Raw genomic sequence first — 20,305 nt, forward strand, 5'->3', positions numbered from 1 at the left:
ATAATTGGACAGCAGCCCCCGTAATACTACAAAAAAAACCCAAAAACCATAAATGGGGCTAATATAATTAGCAAAGAAATGGTTTTGGTGGTAGTGTTTTAAAAGCATGCAGACATTTCTCCTTTCATAATACTGAAATCCAGAGTCATCCAGTGAGCTGTCAGTTGAGTTTTCAAGGCTCTTCGAATGTTGTTAGACTCCCAATTACCATTAAACTGAGCCAGCGTGGTCAATGGTCAAGAATGATGGGAGTTGTAGGCTAGCAACTTCTGGAGGGTTCCTGGGTCATGCTAGAGTTAAGATTCCATATTAAGTTAGCCTTATTTTGACCAGGTACCATAACCTCAACTCTCTCATGACACTTTCCCCCATTTATGCAGGAAATGAAAAATATTGTCCATGGCAAAGGGTTGTGTGTCATTCCAAGTACTTAGGTTGGGAAGTTGATGCACTATTTTCTGTTGGGAAGGCAGGGTGAAACATCACATGAAGTCACCCTAAAGCATCTTGATCTAGAGCAGGGGCGGCTATGTTGTGGCCCATCAGATCTTGTACTACAGTTGTCACCATTTCCGACCCCTGGCCATGGTGGTGGAGGCTGATAGGAGTTAAACATATAGGTGACAGGTTAACCACTCTGTTCTAGAGGGAAAGGTGCTTAATCAGCACTGGGGTGGGCATGTTTCAAGTTATTTAAGCCATCCTATCAAGTACATATTGCAGGGATAAGGAACCTCCAGGCTTCCCTAGCTGGCCCTTGGATCTAGCCCAGGCCCCACCCCTAGCCTCAGCCCATATCACTTACCAACCCAGCGCTGGATCTTCCTTGACTGCTTCTGTATGGCTGGACTACATCCTTGAATTCTGATAATGCCTCTTGCTTGTGTGACTGGAGAGGTGCATGTGTATATAGGAACCTTTGACTTTTGCATAGCTGGAACGTAGCTTACCATACAAAGGGAAGAGTTGTTCTGTTGTCTACCCACTTCTTGCCTCTCAGACTGTGTACCAATGGCATGTGGCCTTCTACAAGGTTGCCCATGAGGCAGTGCGGTCTTTGGGCTGAAAAAGATTCTCCACTCAACATAAGTTTCTGCTCGACAAAATTAGGTGAAAATCTGAGATTTATTAGTAAACTTCTTCCCCCTCATTACGAAAAGAAAAACTGTTTTAAAATTATGACTCTGGAAAACAACAGCTACTATAGAGCTGAAGTATTAAGTCTCTCTTGGTAGGACAAAAAGACCTTTAATGCTTCTTTCACACATCTACTCCGGTCCAAGTCCCGGCAGAGTTGCCAGTCCAGTCTCTTAAAAAATGCCACCCAAAACAGAAAGAAGAGAGCTGCATCAAGAACAAGTCTAACAAATCCTATTGGATAATATAAATACAGGGTGGCTTGAAGGTGAACGGTGCAGATTTTGGCTAGGTGAGAAGTGATCCCTAGGAGATGATATACTCCAGTCCTAGTTCCACAGTTCTCCTATGGGTTTGTACTGAGCTTCTCGCATGACCTCCTCTGCAAACGATTTTATTTCATTATGCAAGTCTTCTATGCTCTTTGAAGCATCAATCACCTGCATCCAAAACAAAACCACAAACACATGAAACACTCCTTGTGTACAATCCAACTACAGAAGAACTGTTGGTGGAAGAAATAAAGCATCAAAATATACTAATAAGGTATTACATTGATGTCCATGTTTACTCTCATCCTACAAGTTTGACCAAACTGCGGGAGGCAGTGGAAGACAGAAGTGCCTGGCGTGGTCTGGTCCATGGGGTCACGAAGAGTCAGACACGACTAAACGACTAAACAACAACAACACAAGTTTTTCTTTCCCTTCAACAGATGTTTCAGATCTCCTAGAAGGGTTGATTTTTTTTTACTTATGAATCCCACAGTGCTCCTGAAGTTTCCTTTTTTACCTTCCAGTTTAAAGTCTTATCTTCCATCAAATGGTAGAAGCGTTGCAGAACTTTCTCCTGAAAAGAGCTGTACTCATATCGTTCATTTCCAAAGTCTCCTCGTTTGGCTGCTTCAGACGGGCTCAACTGAAGAAAAAGGATCAAGTCTGGCTTTGGAAGCCCAACATCAGGTTGCTTACACCATTCCAAGGAGAAGTTCTGTTCAGAGAGAAATGAGAGATGCAGCAAATAGCCCAATGAAGCCAGGGAGCAATTTGAGAGCAACACAGGAAGCTGCGTTATACTGTGTTGGACCACTGGTTTAATCTAGCTCAGTACTGGCTACCACTCTCTGATATTTCAGACAGGGTTTCTCCCTTAACTTGCCTGGAGAAGCCAAGGATTGAACCATTGAACCTGAGGTTTCAATGCAGCAAATCTTTCCATAAATACTATATTTATATGAGGCTGAATTGGTGTTTTTTACCCACCTCTTTAGCACCTGTGAAGGCCACTCCAGAAAACGCGTATCTGTCCACTACCAGAGTGATACCTTGGTTTAACTTCTCTTTAATCAATGGCCTGAATGGTAGAAAGATACCACTATTAGACAAAAATTGAATCATAATTTGGAATAAAGCATGGTGCAAAGTATAAAATTCCCAGGACTGTATTTATATGGAGGAAATGTTATGTTTATTTATATATGACATTTGGATAAAAAAAGGTAAAGGGACCCCTGACAGTTAAATACAGTTGCGAACGACTCTGGATACACCCTCATTAAGACAAGAGTACTCTGGGACGCCGGTGGCACTGTGATCTAAACCACAGAGCCTAGGGCTTGCTGATCAGAAGATCGGCGGTTCGAATCCCCACAACAGGGTGAGCTCCCGTTGCTCGGTCCCTGCTCCTGCCAACCTACCAGTTCAAAAGCACAAAGTGCAAGCAGATAAATAGGGGAGGTAAATGGTGTTTCCGTGTGCTGCTCTGGTTCACCAAAATGGCTTAGTCATGCTGGCCACATGACCTGGAAGCTGGACGCCGGCTCCCTCAGCCAGCAAAGCGAGATGAGTGCCGCAACCCCCGAGTCATCCACGACTGGACCTAATGGTCAGGGGTCCCTTTACCTTTTACTCTGGGTGGTATACTGTAAATAAGAATGCATTTTTTAAAAAATGCAGTTTCATAAATTGGGTGATTTCAAAGTTGCAAATAATTTGGTAAATGTGCATGCTAACAGTTTTCGGTGTCTTCATTTTCTTTCTCAAAAGTTTAAACAATGTAAGGAAATGTATGCTACTCCTGTAATGTCTATACAAGTATTCCAATAACCTAATTTCTAAGACGTTTGTTTATAAAGCTTTGGCTTTGACTATAACATTTAAACCATACTGAGTTATTTTTCTTCTCCTGCATAAATTATGCCACATCATTTTGAATTACCCTATTTACTTGAGTCTAATGCACCATCAAATCTAATGCACACCTCAATGTTCAGAACCATGAAACAAAAAAATAAAGTATCTGCTGGCGAATGTAAATGCGCCATCGAAACTAATGTGCACCTTAATTTCCGCAACGTAATTTGGCCAAAAAAGGTGAGCATTAGATTTGATTAAATGTTGTTAATTAATAAACATTTAACTAGGAAACAATGCCTCACAACTTCACCAATAAGAGATGTTAAGGCATCAACACTATTAATTCACTCCTTTTAAGTGCAGTCAATAGGCAGACAGTGAATGGGGAAATGCAAGAAAATACTGGGCACATCACAATACCGTGAATAAGAAGCATGCTACTTTCTCTTTCAGTCTGCTCTGCCCAGAGCCAGAAGCAACAAAGCATGCTTAGTGTAAATCAACAGCATGCATTAAAATGCTACTCATTCACAGTAAGCCATAAACCATGGAATACCATTACAAGCAAACCAGCCCACTGCGCTGTTATCAATAGAACAGGATAGGAAAACAAATGAAAGATTATGTGTTAACTACAAGTCAAGATTTGTAATATGTAGATGTATTCTTACATCAAGAATGTGGGAAAGAAATCAGGAAGCGGGCGGAATCTATGGATGTAAGTGAATCACAATTGCTTTTATTCTGGATTAGTATTTATTGCCCTAGCTTATTGTAACATATTTTGCATCCAGACCCTGACAGCAACTGTAATTCCAGCATCATGCAAGAATCTTGATCAAATACAAACATTTCTCTTATCCTCTCTTCAGCATGAATTGCCAACTAGACAGAATAAGTTTGATTTTTTCATTTTTTGAGAAATATGCCTAAATTCCAATTATTAAGGCATTTGACTCATGTGGTGACATTCAATAACATCTACCTGCTTGCACAACAGAAATTTGCTTGCATAACAAGAGCAGGTAGGGGAGCCAAGGAGAGAAATATGAAGACTTCCTGTGGGAGTAGACATCCACCCACACTACATTGGATCTCACCCAGTATTCTCCCAAAGCAGAAAAGCAGCATTGAATTAGGGGCTCAAAAAGGTACTCATGTATTTCACAAGAATTCTATTTACACTTGCTCCCAGCGATTAGCAGAAAATAGTAGATGCACTGTGTGGTCCTCCAAATTGTTCTTCTTTTCCAAATAGGAACTTATCAGCCGTCCGATTTCTGTAGTTCTGTCTGCAATAAGATGTAGACAAGAGTGGAATAAGAAAAACATACTCAGCTTCTATCAATTCTGTAATATTCTCTTCCCAATGTACATCACTACTGGAAGCATGAGTCAAATGCTACTTCTAAACTTCCTAAAAAGATAGCAGCATTCAAAATCAGAAAAATATATTCCCCAGCGTCTCTAGGCTATGGTTACCAGATTTTTTTCAATGAATCCGGGGACACTTTTTTTTTAAGCTGAGTAGCAACAGGGAGCTACTAGTGAGGCAAAAGACCCTGGGGCCAAGCACACATACATATTGTATAAGGGTGTAAAGCCTTTCTTTCGCACCATGTGAAACATACATGCGAGGTTTTTAAAAACTGGGCAACAGCACGCCACCCGCCCGTGACTCCCAAGCCTTCCCCGATCTCCTGCCCCCTTCCCCCTTTGTTTTTACAGATTGGGGGAGGCTCGAGAGTTGTGGGTGGGTGGGCGTTGCCCAGGAGAGGCGCAAGGTTTCTCTGCCAGGCAAGGTGCAAAGCCCTTCTTTCGCACCCTGTGAAATATAAATGTGCAGAGTTTTTAAAAAACTGGGCAACGGCTGCCCGCCTGCAACTCCTGAGCCTCCCTTGATCTGTCAAAACAAAGGGGGAAGGGGGCAGGAGATCTCTACCACAAGACGTCCCAGTTCCTCTTCAGCAGTGGCAGCGGGCAGCTCCTGAAGCCAGCCAGAGCCAACTGTGCTACCAGGCTGGCTCTGGGCTGCTCAGGCTGTCGCTGCCACGTTTCCTGGGGATAGATGTGCAAATCCGGGGACTGTCCCCAGGAACGTCTGTTAACCCTAATCTAGGCAGAAAATGGATAACCACGAACCCAACCCACAAGTGGGATTACACCCACTTTATGGGTTACTGCATCTTCCATCACTGTACCCTTGCTCTAAGGATGATTATTGCTATTTGTCTCTCTCTGCATGTCACAATGTACCCTAACACACATGGTCATGCCTGAATGCCAATTCAGCTACAAAGCAAATCTAAGATGGTAGAATCTTAGTTTAAGTTTTTCTTTAATAAGCACTATTTTGCACCATGGTTTCAAAGACCATGGGACGCAGGTGGCGCTGTGGGTTAAAGCCTCAGTGCCTAGGACTTGCCGATCGAAAGGTCAGCGGTTCGAATCCCTGCGGCGGGGTGCGCTCCCGCTGCTCGGTCCCAGCGCCTGCCAACCTAGCAGTTCGAAAGCACCTCCGGGTGCAAGTAGATAAATAGGGACCGCTTACCAGCGGGAAGGTAAACGGCGTTTCCGTGTGCGGCACTGGCTCGCCAGATGCAGCTTTGTCACGCTGGCCACGTGACCCGGAAGTGTCTCCGGACAGCGCTGGCCCCTGGCCTCTTAAGTGAGATGGGCGCACAACCCCAGAGTCTGTCAAGACTGGCCCGTACGGGCAGGGGTACCTTTACCTTCAAAGACACCCCAAGAAAGTATAAGTTAAATAAGCCTTCAACACGCACGCACGCCCACAACCAACATCAACCATAAAGAAACTTACTTTTTCGAATGTCAAAATGATTAGATATTAGATAAATTAAGAAAAACTCAAGGAGGTTATCTACGAGGAGGGCCAATGACTCAGCCCAAAGCTATGACAATGCTGGTAAGGAACGCTTTCCACACATCACTAGCACAGCCACAAAACGTATTAGATTTGGCCCCCTTTCCCACCCCATCGGCAGCCTTAGGACAGACAGAAATCCCACAGATGAAGCGTTCCCGCCACTGCTCCTCCGTAGCGGGAGAGGCTGTGTGCACGTGTCGACTATCACCCTGCCACCCGTCTGTCAAAGGCACAGACATGCTGCCACGGCAGGGGAATTGCCGACAACCTACACAGGTAAATCTAAGGCAGTGTGGCGAAGGGGCTGCGCCATCCTGCAGCTGCCGCGACCCCTAAGCCTCGCATACCGGGAAACCGAAGGAGTTCGGCCCGGTGTCCCCCGGCCAGCAGGCCCTCCACCAGCTTTCTGGTCTGCGTGCTTTTGCCAGCTCGGTCCACCCCCTCCAGCACGATCAGCGCCCCTCGCCTGCCAGCCATGGCGCCCCCTTCTCAGTCAGCGGCGAAGGGAAGGCGATCGAACGACAACAGCAGCTTCCCGCGCTTTTGGCGCAATCAGAGAGTTACAGTCCTCCGGAGCATGTAGAGCGGCTCTGGTGTAACCATGGTGACCAAACCCTCGCGCGATCACGGAAAACACAGCAAAGCGGAACAGTCTGAAAAAAAGCAGAAGTCAACTGCGCGATCAAAGAAGCCGACTGCGCGGTACTCGACAGGATTAGTCCGTTGGAAGCCGCTTTCTTTCTAGGCGTTTTTTGTCCATCTCGCTGATATTAACCCCTAGTTGAGTTTGAACGTAAGGTATAAAATACCAAAGCAAACGCACTCAAAAGCACAACGCTTTTCTGATATCGGCGCAAAAGACTTGCCAGTAAACTTGTATCCTTAACGTGGGGAAAATCTCGTTACGGGCATCCGTGTTTTGTAGCTATCAGGGATTCGAGGGCGCGCGCGTTTTGCATGCACCCGTGGGATCCTGACGAGCGTTTCACGCATTCGCCCACCCACGACCCATGATGCTCTTTTAAAATTTGGAGGTGGTTTTTTTTAGGGGGGTATTGGGTTGTTTTTATTTTGAACATATATTGCGTGGTTTTATTTTTTAATTTTGTTCTGTAAACCGCCCTGAGACCTTTTTTAGATATAAAAATAAAATGCCAGGAGAGTTTTGGAAGGATAGGTTAAAAACAAAAACAAAAAACTTAAATGATGCGGAGAGGGAAATGGAGGTCCATCCATATTGCACGCAGCCCATTATAAGTGGGGGCATTAAACCGTCCTCCTTCTTATGTAATAAAGCTTTCAGAATTACGTGCAACCATATATATCTTTTCTATTATAAATAAAAGTCGTATGTTTACATATTTATCTGTAAGAATGATCTTTCTTTCCACGTTGACGGTAACCAGAAGCGTCTAGTCCACACTGGAAGCCCCCATTCTGCGCAAAGCTCACCTGGGCTATAAGCCACACCGAAAACCGTGCCACTTCTTACCGAGGAAGCACGCGTAGGATTGCGCTGTGCGCCATGGTACATAAAACATCTCTACACACACATGCCCTTCGGAAAAAAGAGCGATTTTATGAGTACAGTAAATGAGGGACATCTTGAGGAGGTGCCAACGAAAAGACGCTTAAGGGGCTAAAAGCAGAGTGTTTCTGTCCTTGGGTGGATGTAGATATCCTGAGAAGATGCAAGCATCTCCCCCACTTTTATTTTTTATTCCGCTAAAGCTACTTATACTGTAAAATACAAGCCAGCTTTCCGGGAGACTGACACGCGTTTGCTCTGCCACGTCTATACATCCCGAACCCGCGAGCTCCCGTGCACCACTTCTATTTATTTGAAGGAAGCTCCGTCGGCTTCAGTGGCGTTTTCCCTTCCAAAGAGACACGTGTACGCCTGGAACTGCGTCACGCGAATACCGCGCGGGAAAGACGTAGCCAGACCTGCGCGGGAATTACGACGGGAGGAATTGGGGGGGGGGGAGAGAGAGAACACCACGTGCCGCCGCCGCGGACACCGGGAAACGGCCCATTCCCGATGATGGCGAGCGAACGTTGACGTCGTATTCCCCCGCCACGCCCCCTCATTCCTATGCAGCGGCGGCGGCGTCCGCTTAGCCAATCGGCGGCGGCCTCTCATGACTATGTAATGAGAGTCCCGACCGGCCATTGCGAAGGCGCCCGCGTGACAGCGCCGAGCGCGGCGGGGCCGGAGGGTGGGCGTTGGCTGGCCGGCTGGCTGGCGCGAGATGGCGGCGGCGGCCTTGTACCTGGAGCACTACCTGGACAGTGAGTGAGTGCGGCGTTGGGCAGAGGGAACGGGAGGGAAACAGGCCCAGGCCAAAGCCGGGCGGGGGCCACGCCGGCAATTGCGGCTGCGTCACACAGACCCGGCGAGGGAGGGAGGGAGGGGGCGGCGGGCGAGGTTTCTTGCTGCGTCATTGCGACGCGTAAAGGAGGGATCTCCGCGCCGGCCTTCTAAGGGTGCAGCTGCGATCCTCGGCCACCAGGGGCCGCTCCTGCTCTACTACTATCAGCGCCGCCTGTCAGACGAGCAGCAAAAACATCCCCCTCCCAATGCTTTTAAGGCGCGTCGTGTTGCGCCTTCTCCAGGATTGCCACCTAAAAATAAATAAAAATGTCAGGGTTCCTATTCTTGCCCCACCCGTGTGACCGGTAGAAATTCAGCAAGTCAGGTGGCGAGGAAAGCTCCATTATTTGTAGACGGCTGTTGAATTCAACATAGGAAGCCAAAGCAGGGCATAATACTAATACTATTAATAATAGTCGCTTTAATATTCCCATTTATTCAGCCCCGTGCGTCAGTACTTCGTTAGCAAAGCTGCAGACCTCTCAACTTAAAAGACACATGGATGGTTATTTTATTCTTAAAATCTGTATGCTGTTTTATTATTAAAACCTCTAATCCGTTTATGTAGAGAATAATATACACATTAAAGTTATGAATAAAAGACAATAAAAACAAGCTGACCGAAAGGAAGCACAAGTTTTCATAAAATGTATGTATTTCAGTGCTTGTTAACTTTACATACCTTGTGCAAATGTGTTGTGCAGTAGGGAACCTCATCAAATGCATAATTGGAGTGGAAATCTCCAAACACAAAGACACCCAAGAAGCCAAAAAAATGATTTTTTTGTGGAAGGGGTAGCAGACACACTTCCTTAGCCATAGCACCAGCTGGGCTTGGAATGCTTCTGTCTCCTCCCTCTTTAGCAGGCAAGTGAAATTTCCTGCTCCCGTATGGGACAACTTGTATTTCAAGAGTCTCCATGTTTACTTGTTGAAAGGATGTAACTTAGCACGTGGGCATTGAAGCCCCCTGCAAAAGAGGATTAGACAGATTCATGGTGAATAACCTTATCAATGCCTACCAGCCATCATAGCTATGCTTTGCCTCCATGGTAAGAGAAGCAATAACGCTTCTGAATACTAGTAGATGGAAACTACAGGATGGGAGAGTGCTTTTGTGCTTAGATACTGCTTGAAATTTTCCCACAGGCATCTGGTTGGCCACTGTGACGACAGAAAGCTAAGCTAGATAGGCTATTGTCCTGACCCAGCAGACTCTTCTTATGTTCTTATAGTGGGACCATAGAATAGAATAATATACTTCTTCTGGACTCTTCGTGAAAACTGAACTTGTAGATGTTTGCTTCCTTGATGGGCAGAGCAATCCTAACCATGGCCAGGTGGCAGCAGGACATGACTGCCTCAGCCCCACTGCTCACACTGATGAGGGTGGAAGGGCAGGCAGAATCCTGCTATGCCAGCCTGGAGCTGGCATACTAATTGGGCCAGATGCCATCAAATTATGGCACTAGGGCTTACTCAAGTTCTAGTGGATCCCAGAGCAGTTTAGTTCTTCCCCACTCCTGGATTGCCCTATTTTGAGGCTTTCTGTTGAGTACTAGCAGAAATGGGAAACTCCACAGTGGAGAAGTGACACTGATGCCACTCCACAGGCAGAGACTAGTGGAGCTGCTTTGGGATGGGCAGAGGGAGACCTTTGCTCTGTCTTGGATGGAGCTGGGAGGCAAAGTCTTAACAACTTCTAGAGGGCCACTGGTTCCCCATCCCTCCTGCACTTAACCATGGTTTAACATATCTGAACATGGCCACAGTGACATGAGGTTGGTGGTAGCAGTAAGGCCCATGAATCTCTGATCATTCAGAGATTTCAAGTAGAGAAGATTCCTCTTGGGATCCAGCCAAAGGTTTCCTGGACTCTGGCACCTGCCCCGTAGCTAGTGGGAGCACCCACCTCAACATGCCATATACAACAGAGAACAGATAAAGAGGAAGGCGGTAGGGTAAGGTATTTATGGGAAACAGGGTACCTGGCGAGGTGTATGGATGCTTTTTGTTATGCGTAGTTGGTTTGTGAACATAACTTTTATATTAAGAAATGTATGGTAGAGAGGGGACTGCAGCATTTCTGTTTTTGTATTTCAGGCATTGAAAACCTCCCTTGTGAGTTGCAAAGGAACTTCCAACTTATGCGTGAGCTGGATCAGAGAACAGAAGGTGTGTTCAGGTATTCTGGTTCACAGATCTTCTTGTGTGCTCAGCTCATATTAGATTTGCACACATCTGAGATTCACTTGTCACATATATTCACTGGGAAAGTGAGGAGTAGCCCATAGCAGAGTTCCTTCAGCCTCCCAAGTTTTTGCTATTTCAGTGCAACATGAAGATGGGGTGTGTGTGTGTCATTGTGTGGCCAACAACTGATTCCATTGTTTCATGTGCACCACTTCTAGCAAAGCTTGTAGGAGCAGAATAATATAATGCTGTATTTACATTTGAGTTTGACAAAGCCTTGCGAAGGACTGTAGATGTGTATGAATTGATCTTGCAAGCACAGTCTTGCTACTTTTTAGTCAGTTGTGCCTTACTAAGGTTGGAGAACTTTTGAACTTTTGAAGCACAACTCAAGAATTCAGCTGGCACATGTGCTTTGGTTTAGTTCCAAGTATTTTAAAATGAGGGAACAAAGGACCAATTAAGTGGTCAGATGAGAAAGAGGACAGGACTCCTTCACTTTTAATAGTCGTGTAACTGAGGGAATGTCTGCAGGTGTAGCTTGCATAACAAGCTATGCCTCCTAAAAATCCTTTTTTACACAGCCACTGAATGTTCAGAAGCCCTGTACCTTTCCTCCCCTGGCTACCCCCAGAGAGACATTTCTTTCAAGGTTTCTGAAAAGGTTTCTAATGGTGAAACATATAGTTTGATCCTAAATCAATTTACTTACAAATAATCCCACTGAGTTCAATGGGATTTTCCCACAAGTAAATGAGCTTTGGGTTGCAGCCTCACAGCTCAGTCTTACTCAAAATTAAGCCCCATAGAGCTCTACGAGGCTTACTTCTCAGGTAAGTGAGTATAGGGCTGCAACCTCAGTCTCATACTGTCTCCCATTGCTCTTCAGACAAGAAAGCAGAAATCGACAGTCTTGCTGCTCAGTACATTTCAACAGTGAGGAGTTTGTCATCAGAGCAACGGGTGGAAATCCTGCAGAAGATTCAGAATGCTTACGCAAGATGCAAAGAGTACAGTGATGACAAAGTGCAGCTGGCCATGCAGACCTATGAGATGGTAAGGTTAGATTAGGTAGACAGAGGACTTGTGTTTCAAAATGAAAAATCCACCCTCTGTATTTCTTACTTCTCCCATAGCTACCTCTGAAGCTTGTATTACAGGTACTAGTCTTTCTGCGTAATTAGTAGCTGTCGACTGACACAGACATGAGGATCCATGATCCTAGGTTCAGTTAGAGATAAAGAAGATAACAGGCAGGCTTGCATCATACATTCTCTACTTCAAAAAGAATCCTGATGTGGACTGGGATTGTGTACAAGGTTGTGACCTCCCCCTGTTTAATCTTTTACAGTCTGGGAGCAATGGGGCAAAAACCTGAGGCTAAAGTTATAGTGCTGGCAAGCAAGTAGATTTGTCAGCAGTGCATTTATCAAAATTATTTCTGTGGCTACATGTTCTTACTCACTGGACTATTACAGAGGGAAAGTTGTTTTCTGAGGCAGTGCAGGAATCTTCACTGCTTTGAGAATCCAGGCTATGGGGTTTATAGTGAGGGTCAACACAACTAGACTTGCTAGGATTCATGGCTCTCTGTTGTGGGAAGGGGTTGGGGTGGTCAAGGATCTGCCACATTTCCTTAATCTGTACATATGTGAATGACTGGGTATTTCCAGACAACCTGTTCATTGAGCATTCACCCCGATTTGTCAGCACAAGTTTACAGGGAGCTTAGATATTGGCTACTTAATGAACATTCGTTCTGATTTGTTTGTGAGGTTAGATGAGTTGTGAGTCAAAGCAAGTGTTATCTCAGTGCATTTTCATGTCACTTTCCCTAATCACCAAAAATCTGAGCTTTGGGGGAAGCAGGTTTCTTTCACAATACCTCCCAATCAACTATATTTTGCAACCTGAATTTGCTGGTCTGTGATTGAATCCCACCTGAAAGTAGGAACTGTCTGGAAGAGTCTCAAGACTACAGAGGGACTGTGTGGTTTGTATTGACCGCCTTCCTATGGTAGCTGGTTTTTCTTCTCCCTCCCTCCCACTGCTCCCTAAATGGTCTGTGATTTGCATTTGTGTGGTACCCACAAACACCCAGAAAAGTTAACAGTGACACCAACCACAGGTCAGATGAGAGAGGTGTGTTGAGGTGCATTGAAGTGATAAATACCAGAAAAGGAAGATAGCAAGTTGATTCCGATGATTTCTAGAGATATTACTGGATTTTGTTTTCTTTAGCTGTGTGGTCTCTCTTTCTGATGTAGGTAGATAAGCACATTCGACGGCTGGATGCTGACCTGGCACGATTTGAAGCTGATCTGAAGGATAAGTTGGAAGGCAGTGACTTTGAGAACCCTGCAACGCAAAACCTAAAAAGTGTGTACATTATGAATAGTGTCATCTCACTGTGAGGAAATCCTTCTATATATTTGTTTAATTTGTTATTATTATCATCTATTAGACTTACAAAACTTTTAAAACATAAATACTAATACATTATACCATAAAAAACAGAACAAAACATCCCCCGTAACAGCTACAGGAAGCTTTGGCACACACTAGTACCAAAGCAAACATCTTATGTGAGTCTATCGAAAGCCTGGGGGGGGGGGGAAATATAAGTCATTACCTGGTGCCAGAAAGATATCAACAAAGGCACCAGGCAGACCTTTCTTTCCTAGTAAAAGCTGTTTCTCATACATCATGAGAGTCTTGTATAAAAAGCATACATGCCTGCTATGAGGAACAAAGGGAGAAATCAGCGAGGAGAGACATTTAGTTGGACAGAATTGAGCCATAGTTTTTCTTCAATATGGGTTCCATAATTTTGGCATAAAGCAGGCAAAATTATGTTGCTTAAGTTAATATTAGGAAGAGTCCTCTTACCTCAAACCACAAATCCACCTGGTCCAGTTTTGCTTTATAACCTGTGTAAATTCTTCCACAAGGTATTGTGCATTGACAGTGGCTTCCAGAGTTCTTACTCATACAGAAAATAAAGTAGTACCAAGTTTCTCCAAACCCATTTTCTAATCCTTTAGCTTCTCTTAGTGTTTTTTTGATAAAGCAGTTTGCCTGTGGATTGCATTTTGTTCCTCTGAAATTATATATTTGTTATAAGATCATATATAGAACAAAAATTCTATTAAAATAAGAGTCTGGTGCACAATGTTAACAGGGTAAAAATTTTGTAGTAGTATTTTTTTAAATGATTATACATATAAACAGCTTAGGGTGATTTGAAGGTATGTATATATGAGCTATTTTCATTTGAAGTATTGTCAGAAGCAAATTTATCAAACATTAGTTTATTAGGTACAATCTTCAATGTATTTTACAAGGAGTAAACCTCATTTGACTTGGTGGGTCTTACTTCTAAGTAAACCTGTATAGGATTTTACTGTTAGACACTTTTTGAATGTACAAGTAGAATACATTGTTATTTATCTTAATGCCCCAGCTTACAGCCAAGTTACTTGAACAATCGTACAAAAAGATACATAAGATTGTTGTCCAACAGGTAATATCTTAGTGATTTTGGTTAGTTACAAATTTTACAAATGTCAGGTTCAGATAATAGGGGAAGTTGTGCTGGATAAAGTTGTAGGATTTTTTCAATGTATAGCTACATCAGAGGTTGCATTGGCAAATGGTTTCTGAACAAGGATCACTTTCCAATTTATATAAAGTCTGGAAGAACAGATGAGAGAAAAAAGAAAAAATAATCATTTTTGAATCATTATGGTGCTTCAGAATAATTGAAATGGTACCTCGGGTTACAAACACCGTGGGTTACAAACACTTTGGGTTACAGACTCCGCTAACACGGAAGTAGTACCTCAGGTTAAGAACTTTACCTCAGGATGAGAACAGAAATAACGTGGCGGCAGCGTGAGGCCCCATTAGCTAAAGTGGTACCTCAGGTTAAGAATGGTTTCAGGTTAAGAACGGACCTCCAGAATCAATTAAGTTCGTAACCAGAGGTACCACTGTATAGTATAAAACCTCTGATTTTTCTTCTTATGGTGTAGTTAACCAGAAATAATTGTCTTTCAGAGGGGCGAACTCCAAAGGATAAGAAAAGCTCTCGGGGTCGGGGCCGGCGAACATCCGAAGAAGATGTCCCAGTAAAAAAGAAACCAAAACGAAGGTAAGTGACTGCAGTCTGCAGTTAGCTTGTTTAGAGCAGCTTCCATTTGAAATAATTTTTTTTTTGCCAATGTGCCATAGTAACCAGATTTTTTTGGCATGCTTAGTTTCACATGCTTTATACTCTCTCCACTTTTGCTGTCTTGGTACTCTTCAAAGTAACTGACCTCCCAAATAGTTCTAGTTAGTTTCAAACTGGAGATTATTTTTTTTACCAAGAATCACTGGCATTTACTCAATATTCGTTCACGTTGCTCCCATTGCAGGTCTGAATTAGCGGATACCATCCTTTCAGTTCATCCTTCAGATGTCCTAGATATGCCGGTGGATCCCAACGAACCAACGTATTGTTTGTGTCACCAAGTATCCTATGGAGAAATGATCGGCTGCGACAATCCTGATGTAAGTACTGAGATAACCCAATGTGGCCGTGCACACGCCTCCCTCCTCAAATTCTGCGTGAAGGTGCTTCCTTTAGAAAGAACGGAACTATGCAAGGGGAAAGAACCCCATCCAAGTGGCCAATAGAAGCTGCTTCCAGACTTCCCCTAGTTTCTGAGCACAAATTTGAAAGCACTTTTCTACAGCAAAAAATCGTAGCTTTCATATATTAAATGAAAAGGCGGATCTGGATCTTAGGACTCACTGGATTTGATACTTCACTCCATATTTGAAGTTGTTTGTGCACCTTTCATACATATACAACCCTGAGGTCACGTCTACACCCCAAGCTAACTTGCTTCTATTTTCCCCACCCTGGAATCTTCGGATGAAGGGCATTATGCAAATGTTAATAGTAATAATAATAGTAATAATGATAATCGTTTACATCATGTTTTACGGGCCATTTGCAGTGAGTTTTGCATCCTGTGTCTGCATCCTGTGTCTGCAAAATTTGGGCCCTTCACAAGCAACAAAGGGCTCATGAAGTTTCCTATGTGATGTGCAGTATATGCCCCTTCGATTGTGACATGCCAGGCCCCAACCAGGCTCCCATTTCTGTTAAATCTGATAAGATAAATTAATGTTATCAACCTCTCTAAGAAAAAACATCTTTTTATTCTTCCCCAAAATATAGTGCCCAATCGAATGGTTCCATTTTGCTTGTGTGGACCTCACCACGAAACCCAAAGGGAAATGGTAGGTGTCATGAATAATAACTTTCTACACTTCTGTTTTCTTCACTTAATTTTCTTCCTTGATACTTTCTTCACTTTACCATAACAAAAGCACAAAGGTCCTTGACCGAAGGCTCACAATCTAAAAGAGACAGCAAGGTGATACAAAGGGATGGGTCAGCCTTTGCCAACCTTGTGTCTTCTAAATGTTTTGGACCACAGTTCCCAAAAGCCACAGCAGCATGGCTATGCTGGCTGCAGCTGATTGGAGCTGCTGTTCAAAACATGGTAAACCCTAGAACCAGGAAGTTAAATGTATAATTCTTGAGTTTTATTTTCCCCCAAATGTGAAGTATTCCCAAAGTAATGCATTGAACTGAACACAGTGATTCTTTTTTTAACCCTTAGGTTTTGTCCTCGCTGTGCTCAGGAGAAGAAAAAGAAGTAGAGTGGGAATGTACAGTCTGAAAGAAGAAAGAGTTTAATATATTCGTACATGTTGCAATATTTTATTCTATCTTTTTTGTCACTTACCTATCTTGTTTGATTTGATATTTAGCAGTGGCCAGTCATTTTTCTTAACATGGGGGGGGGGGAGGAGGAGCTATCCTAATGAGAAAAGGAGAATGTGGAGGAGGTTTACTGTGGTGATGGTCACCTGGGTTTCACACTTCTGTGGCACTGCAATCAATGTTATGAAGTACTAAGAGTAGCCCTGCACTGGAATTTCTGCTCACGTGCTTAAAGTCTGTGAAATTGCCTATATGGCCTTGCAGGTGAACGATGATTTTTTGTTTTGTTATCAACAGGGTAGTCACTCTGCTCCGCACAATATTTATGAAGGATTTAAAATCTTTAACTGCATCTTTACAGAACCTTGTAACTACTGTCAAGGAAGGAATATGCTGCTCTGTTCCTCAGTTGCAGCAAGCAAAGAATTGTTTCTTACAAAGGCAGATGAAAAGTAATGGGTGTTATTTTGGTAAGGTGTGTTCCACAAGTACCATATTTTTCACCCCATAGGACGCACCTAGTTTTTTGGGGGGGGAAATAAAGAAAAAAAATTATTTCCCCCCCAGGCACGGGGCTGGCGCGGGGGAAGCCCGAGCTTCCCCCGACCCCAGCCCCCAGAACAGCCTGCTATCCGCAAGCCTAGGGAGCTGCGCCGGTCTCCCCAGGCTTGCGGAGAGTTGCCCGAAGCCTGGGCACACTCTTCAGTGTGCCCGAGGCTTGGGAATGCAGGCAGCTCTGCGCAGCCCTCCGGAGGCCAGCGCGGCTTGGCGCCGGGCTCCGGAGGGTCGCGCAGAGCTGCGCGGAGCCCGGGAGGGCAAGCAGCTCTGCGCGACCCTCCGGAGGCCGGCGCGGCTTCGAGCCAGGCTCTGGAGGGTTGCGCAGAGCTTCCTGAAGCCTGGAGAGCGAGAGCCTCTCGCTCTCCAGGCTTCAGCGAAAGCCTGTATTCACCCCATAGGACGCACCCACATTTCCCCTTCATTTTTGGAGAGGAAAAAGTGCGTCCTATAGGCCGAAAAATACGGTAAATTTCAAGGGTAGTACACCTGGTCCAATTGCTTCTGAATTGTACACTACTGCCTCTGCACTTCATACGAGTCCCTCTGAAGTCATCTATCCTATCCTGATGGTAAGCAATGAATGCTTAAACTGAGGCACAAAATGTCTAGGAGATATCTGTATAGTTTGATTCACTCATGAAACGAAAATAAGGCTTATTTCTCATTGGCTATTAGATGTTAGACATTAACAATCAAGAAAACCAGATGTAAAAAGAAAAACTTTTTTTTAAAAGGAAAGATTCCTAGGACTGCAAAGCACTAAAAGCAATTTGGTGTAATTTTATACTGAACTTTTATCTGGTTTGAGATGTCTGTTCTCTGTAAGCTCCAAGATGCCATCCAGTATAAAATGTGAATGTGGGTGCCCCTTAAAGCAGCTTTGAGTTGGGAGACGGACAATATTTTCCCTCAGGAAGCTGGTAGAGCCATCGTTTCCTGTGATGCACACAATATCATCACTATCCTCTCTGATAATGCAGGCGGTTTGGATCCAGAGTGTTCCTTTCATGAACCCACCCAGGGGTGGCTCTGGGTAGGATTTTTGCATTGCAGGTAGTAAGCCCTCGAGGTCCCTTCCAGCTCTCTGCAGTTCTATGAATGAAAGGGCATTCCCATTGCAGAAGGGATTGAGATCCAGGGGAGGCTCACACTGGAGGAAATGGAGGAAAGGCAGATTTCGTTTATTCCCTCTACATCTCCCCATGCCACCTCCCACACTGTTAAGGAGGGTCACCCAACTTCTTGGCATGGTTTTGCAGGGGGGAAGGAAGAACGATGAAACTCACCTCTCCCTCCTTTGTGGGCATCCCCTGGGCATTCACAGGAAATGGATCCGTGCCAGGGTTTGCAGGCTTTATATGTAACATCAAAAACATGCAAATGTTGTTTGACCAAAGACAATATATAGGGAGATAAAAATTATACATCATGGATCATGTTGACCTGTCATACCAATGTTTGTTAAAGATGATCATCTGTCTCCAGCTTTTCATTTCTCAGCTAAAAGCTGGAAAAAGCAGGTCAAGAAGGATGGATAAATAATATTATGTACAATGGCTAGTTTGTCTCAACTGTGCTTGCATTGTGAGATAATGTTGATTATTTGCATATGGTGATTAAAAAGCAGCCAGAATATAGCGCGCATGGCTGTTATCCGTTCCAGTGGTGTGGAGTTTGTTAAGGATTCAGGTATACCCCAAAATCACAGTGATGAGTTAGTTATGTTTCCTTCTTGAACAACTTGCACCACATGATACCTACAATTCTGCAGTAATCTCACTTCCCTTCTGGAAGGTAAAGGAGAAATCTTATCACAACAACAAAAATGTGGAGTTAACAAGTGTAGCTTTAAATTGAGAAAAGGTATATTTGGTTTTTTTTTCTGAAAGGACATGGTTTGGGGTTTTTTGTTAAGAAAGAACACAAGTCCTAAGTTCTTATTTCACACGACATTGATTTTGCATGGTTTTGTAGGCAATTCATTGAAAATATTCTTTATTTGTATCACTTTACTTTCTATAGCTCCATCTAGTTTTCAGTGATCACATGCACATTTGCATTGGCCACATGAGAGTGAACTAATTTTGGAGGTTTGGTTGTCATAACTTGCTCTCAAAATGTTTTGTCTCTACATAATGTTCTGCTGTTGTCAGGCTTAAGTACTTACTGGAGTAAGTTGTCACTCTGAGAGTTAACCCCTAAATATCATGCACACAACTATGGAACTTAATGCAGACAATGAGGACATTAGAGCATTATGTCTTCCATAACCTTGTGCCCTCCAGATGTTTTTAACTACAGTTGCCTTAGCCAGTGTGGCCAATGGCAAGGGATTAGCAGAGTTGTAGTCCAACCTCTGGAGAGCACTAGGCTGGGGATGGTTGTCCTATGAGACAGCATTTTCATATAAAGTTTGGGGTTATATTTTCCCAACATGAAGCCCTTGAGATGTTTTTGACTACAATTCCCTTTAGTCTTTGCCAGCATGGCTGTCCAAAACATCTGGAATGCTCCAAGTTGGGGAAACTGTTTCTCTTTTAATGCAAAGCAATCTTCCTCAAGACGTGATCCACCAAGCTGTATGTGGCTCCAGCAGTGTTGTTATGGTTATCAAGATGCTTGACAGTTCCCTGGCTTTTGTAGTCGTGACTACAAAATAGGAAGTGAACCTGATGGCAACAACACATAGTGGATTGTAGATGGACTTTTGGGGGGGGTCACAGCTTTTGCATTGTGCATTTAGATTTTAGTAGGAAGTCTTATAAGACCTCATGAATCAGTAGTTCAGTTATCAATAATGGACATGTGTTTTAATTTCCCATAAAGTCATGTTAGCTTCTGCTATAATAGCAATGACTTTCAAGATCTATTTCCCCTTTTTTCCACTTACGTTGTATCTTAGATAATGGAAAACTAGTGCTATAGGTTGGCATACATCTTGAAAGTCCTTAAAATGTGTTTTGGGGTAGAAAGTTAGTGCTGCCATGTAGGTAATGAAGCAACCTGGACTTGTTACTTTACCATAAACTAGAACCAAGATCATGTTTCCGTCCCAAGGAATTGAATGTTTTGTTTCCTTTGAGGCTCCAGACAGTAGTGGTGCCGGCGGCAATTTCCCAGTTATATCTGTACACTACAGATGTCACATGTTGCTGTCTTGACTATAAACTGATTGTCAACCAGATCATGTTGTTTCAAGTTTTTTATAACCATGCTGATAATGAACATTGGGCATTCTG

General features: G+C 43.8%; 2 protein-coding genes across 3 annotated transcripts; one reads left to right on the forward strand and one right to left on the reverse strand.

Annotated features, from left to right (window-relative positions):
• Positions 1 to 1,106: 1,106 nt before the first annotated feature.
• DTYMK (deoxythymidylate kinase) lies at positions 1,107 to 8,332 on the reverse strand (the record flags this gene model as incomplete). Of its 2 annotated transcripts, none has more annotated exons than XM_081910603.1 (5): positions 1,107 to 1,577; positions 1,930 to 2,127; positions 2,400 to 2,490; positions 4,456 to 4,564; positions 8,107 to 8,332. In XM_081910603.1, the coding sequence occupies 5 exons, from the start codon at positions 8,330 to 8,332 to the stop codon at positions 1,467 to 1,469; spliced, it is 735 nt and encodes a 244-aa protein (XP_081766729.1). In that variant the 3' UTR covers positions 1,107 to 1,466. The 2 variants fall into 2 exon arrangements, with proteins under 2 accessions (XP_081766729.1, XP_081766730.1); XM_081910604.1 differs by lacking the exon at positions 8,107 to 8,332 and adding an exon at positions 6,507 to 6,812.
• ING5 (inhibitor of growth family member 5) lies at positions 8,320 to 16,508 on the forward strand. The gene is made up of 8 exons (XM_081910605.1): positions 8,320 to 8,451; positions 10,637 to 10,708; positions 11,616 to 11,782; positions 12,994 to 13,105; positions 14,786 to 14,879; positions 15,145 to 15,280; positions 15,957 to 16,018; positions 16,405 to 16,508. Exons 1-8 carry the CDS (start codon positions 8,412 to 8,414, stop codon positions 16,442 to 16,444), a joined length of 723 nt encoding a protein of 240 aa, XP_081766731.1. The 5' UTR covers positions 8,320 to 8,411; the 3' UTR covers positions 16,445 to 16,508.
• Positions 16,509 to 20,305: the final 3,797 nt, after the last annotated feature.

The sequence above is a fragment of the Podarcis melisellensis genome, assembly GCF_964234715.1.
Source record: "Podarcis melisellensis genome assembly, chromosome: 5".
Taxonomy (NCBI): Eukaryota; Metazoa; Chordata; class Lepidosauria; order Squamata; family Lacertidae; genus Podarcis; species Podarcis melisellensis.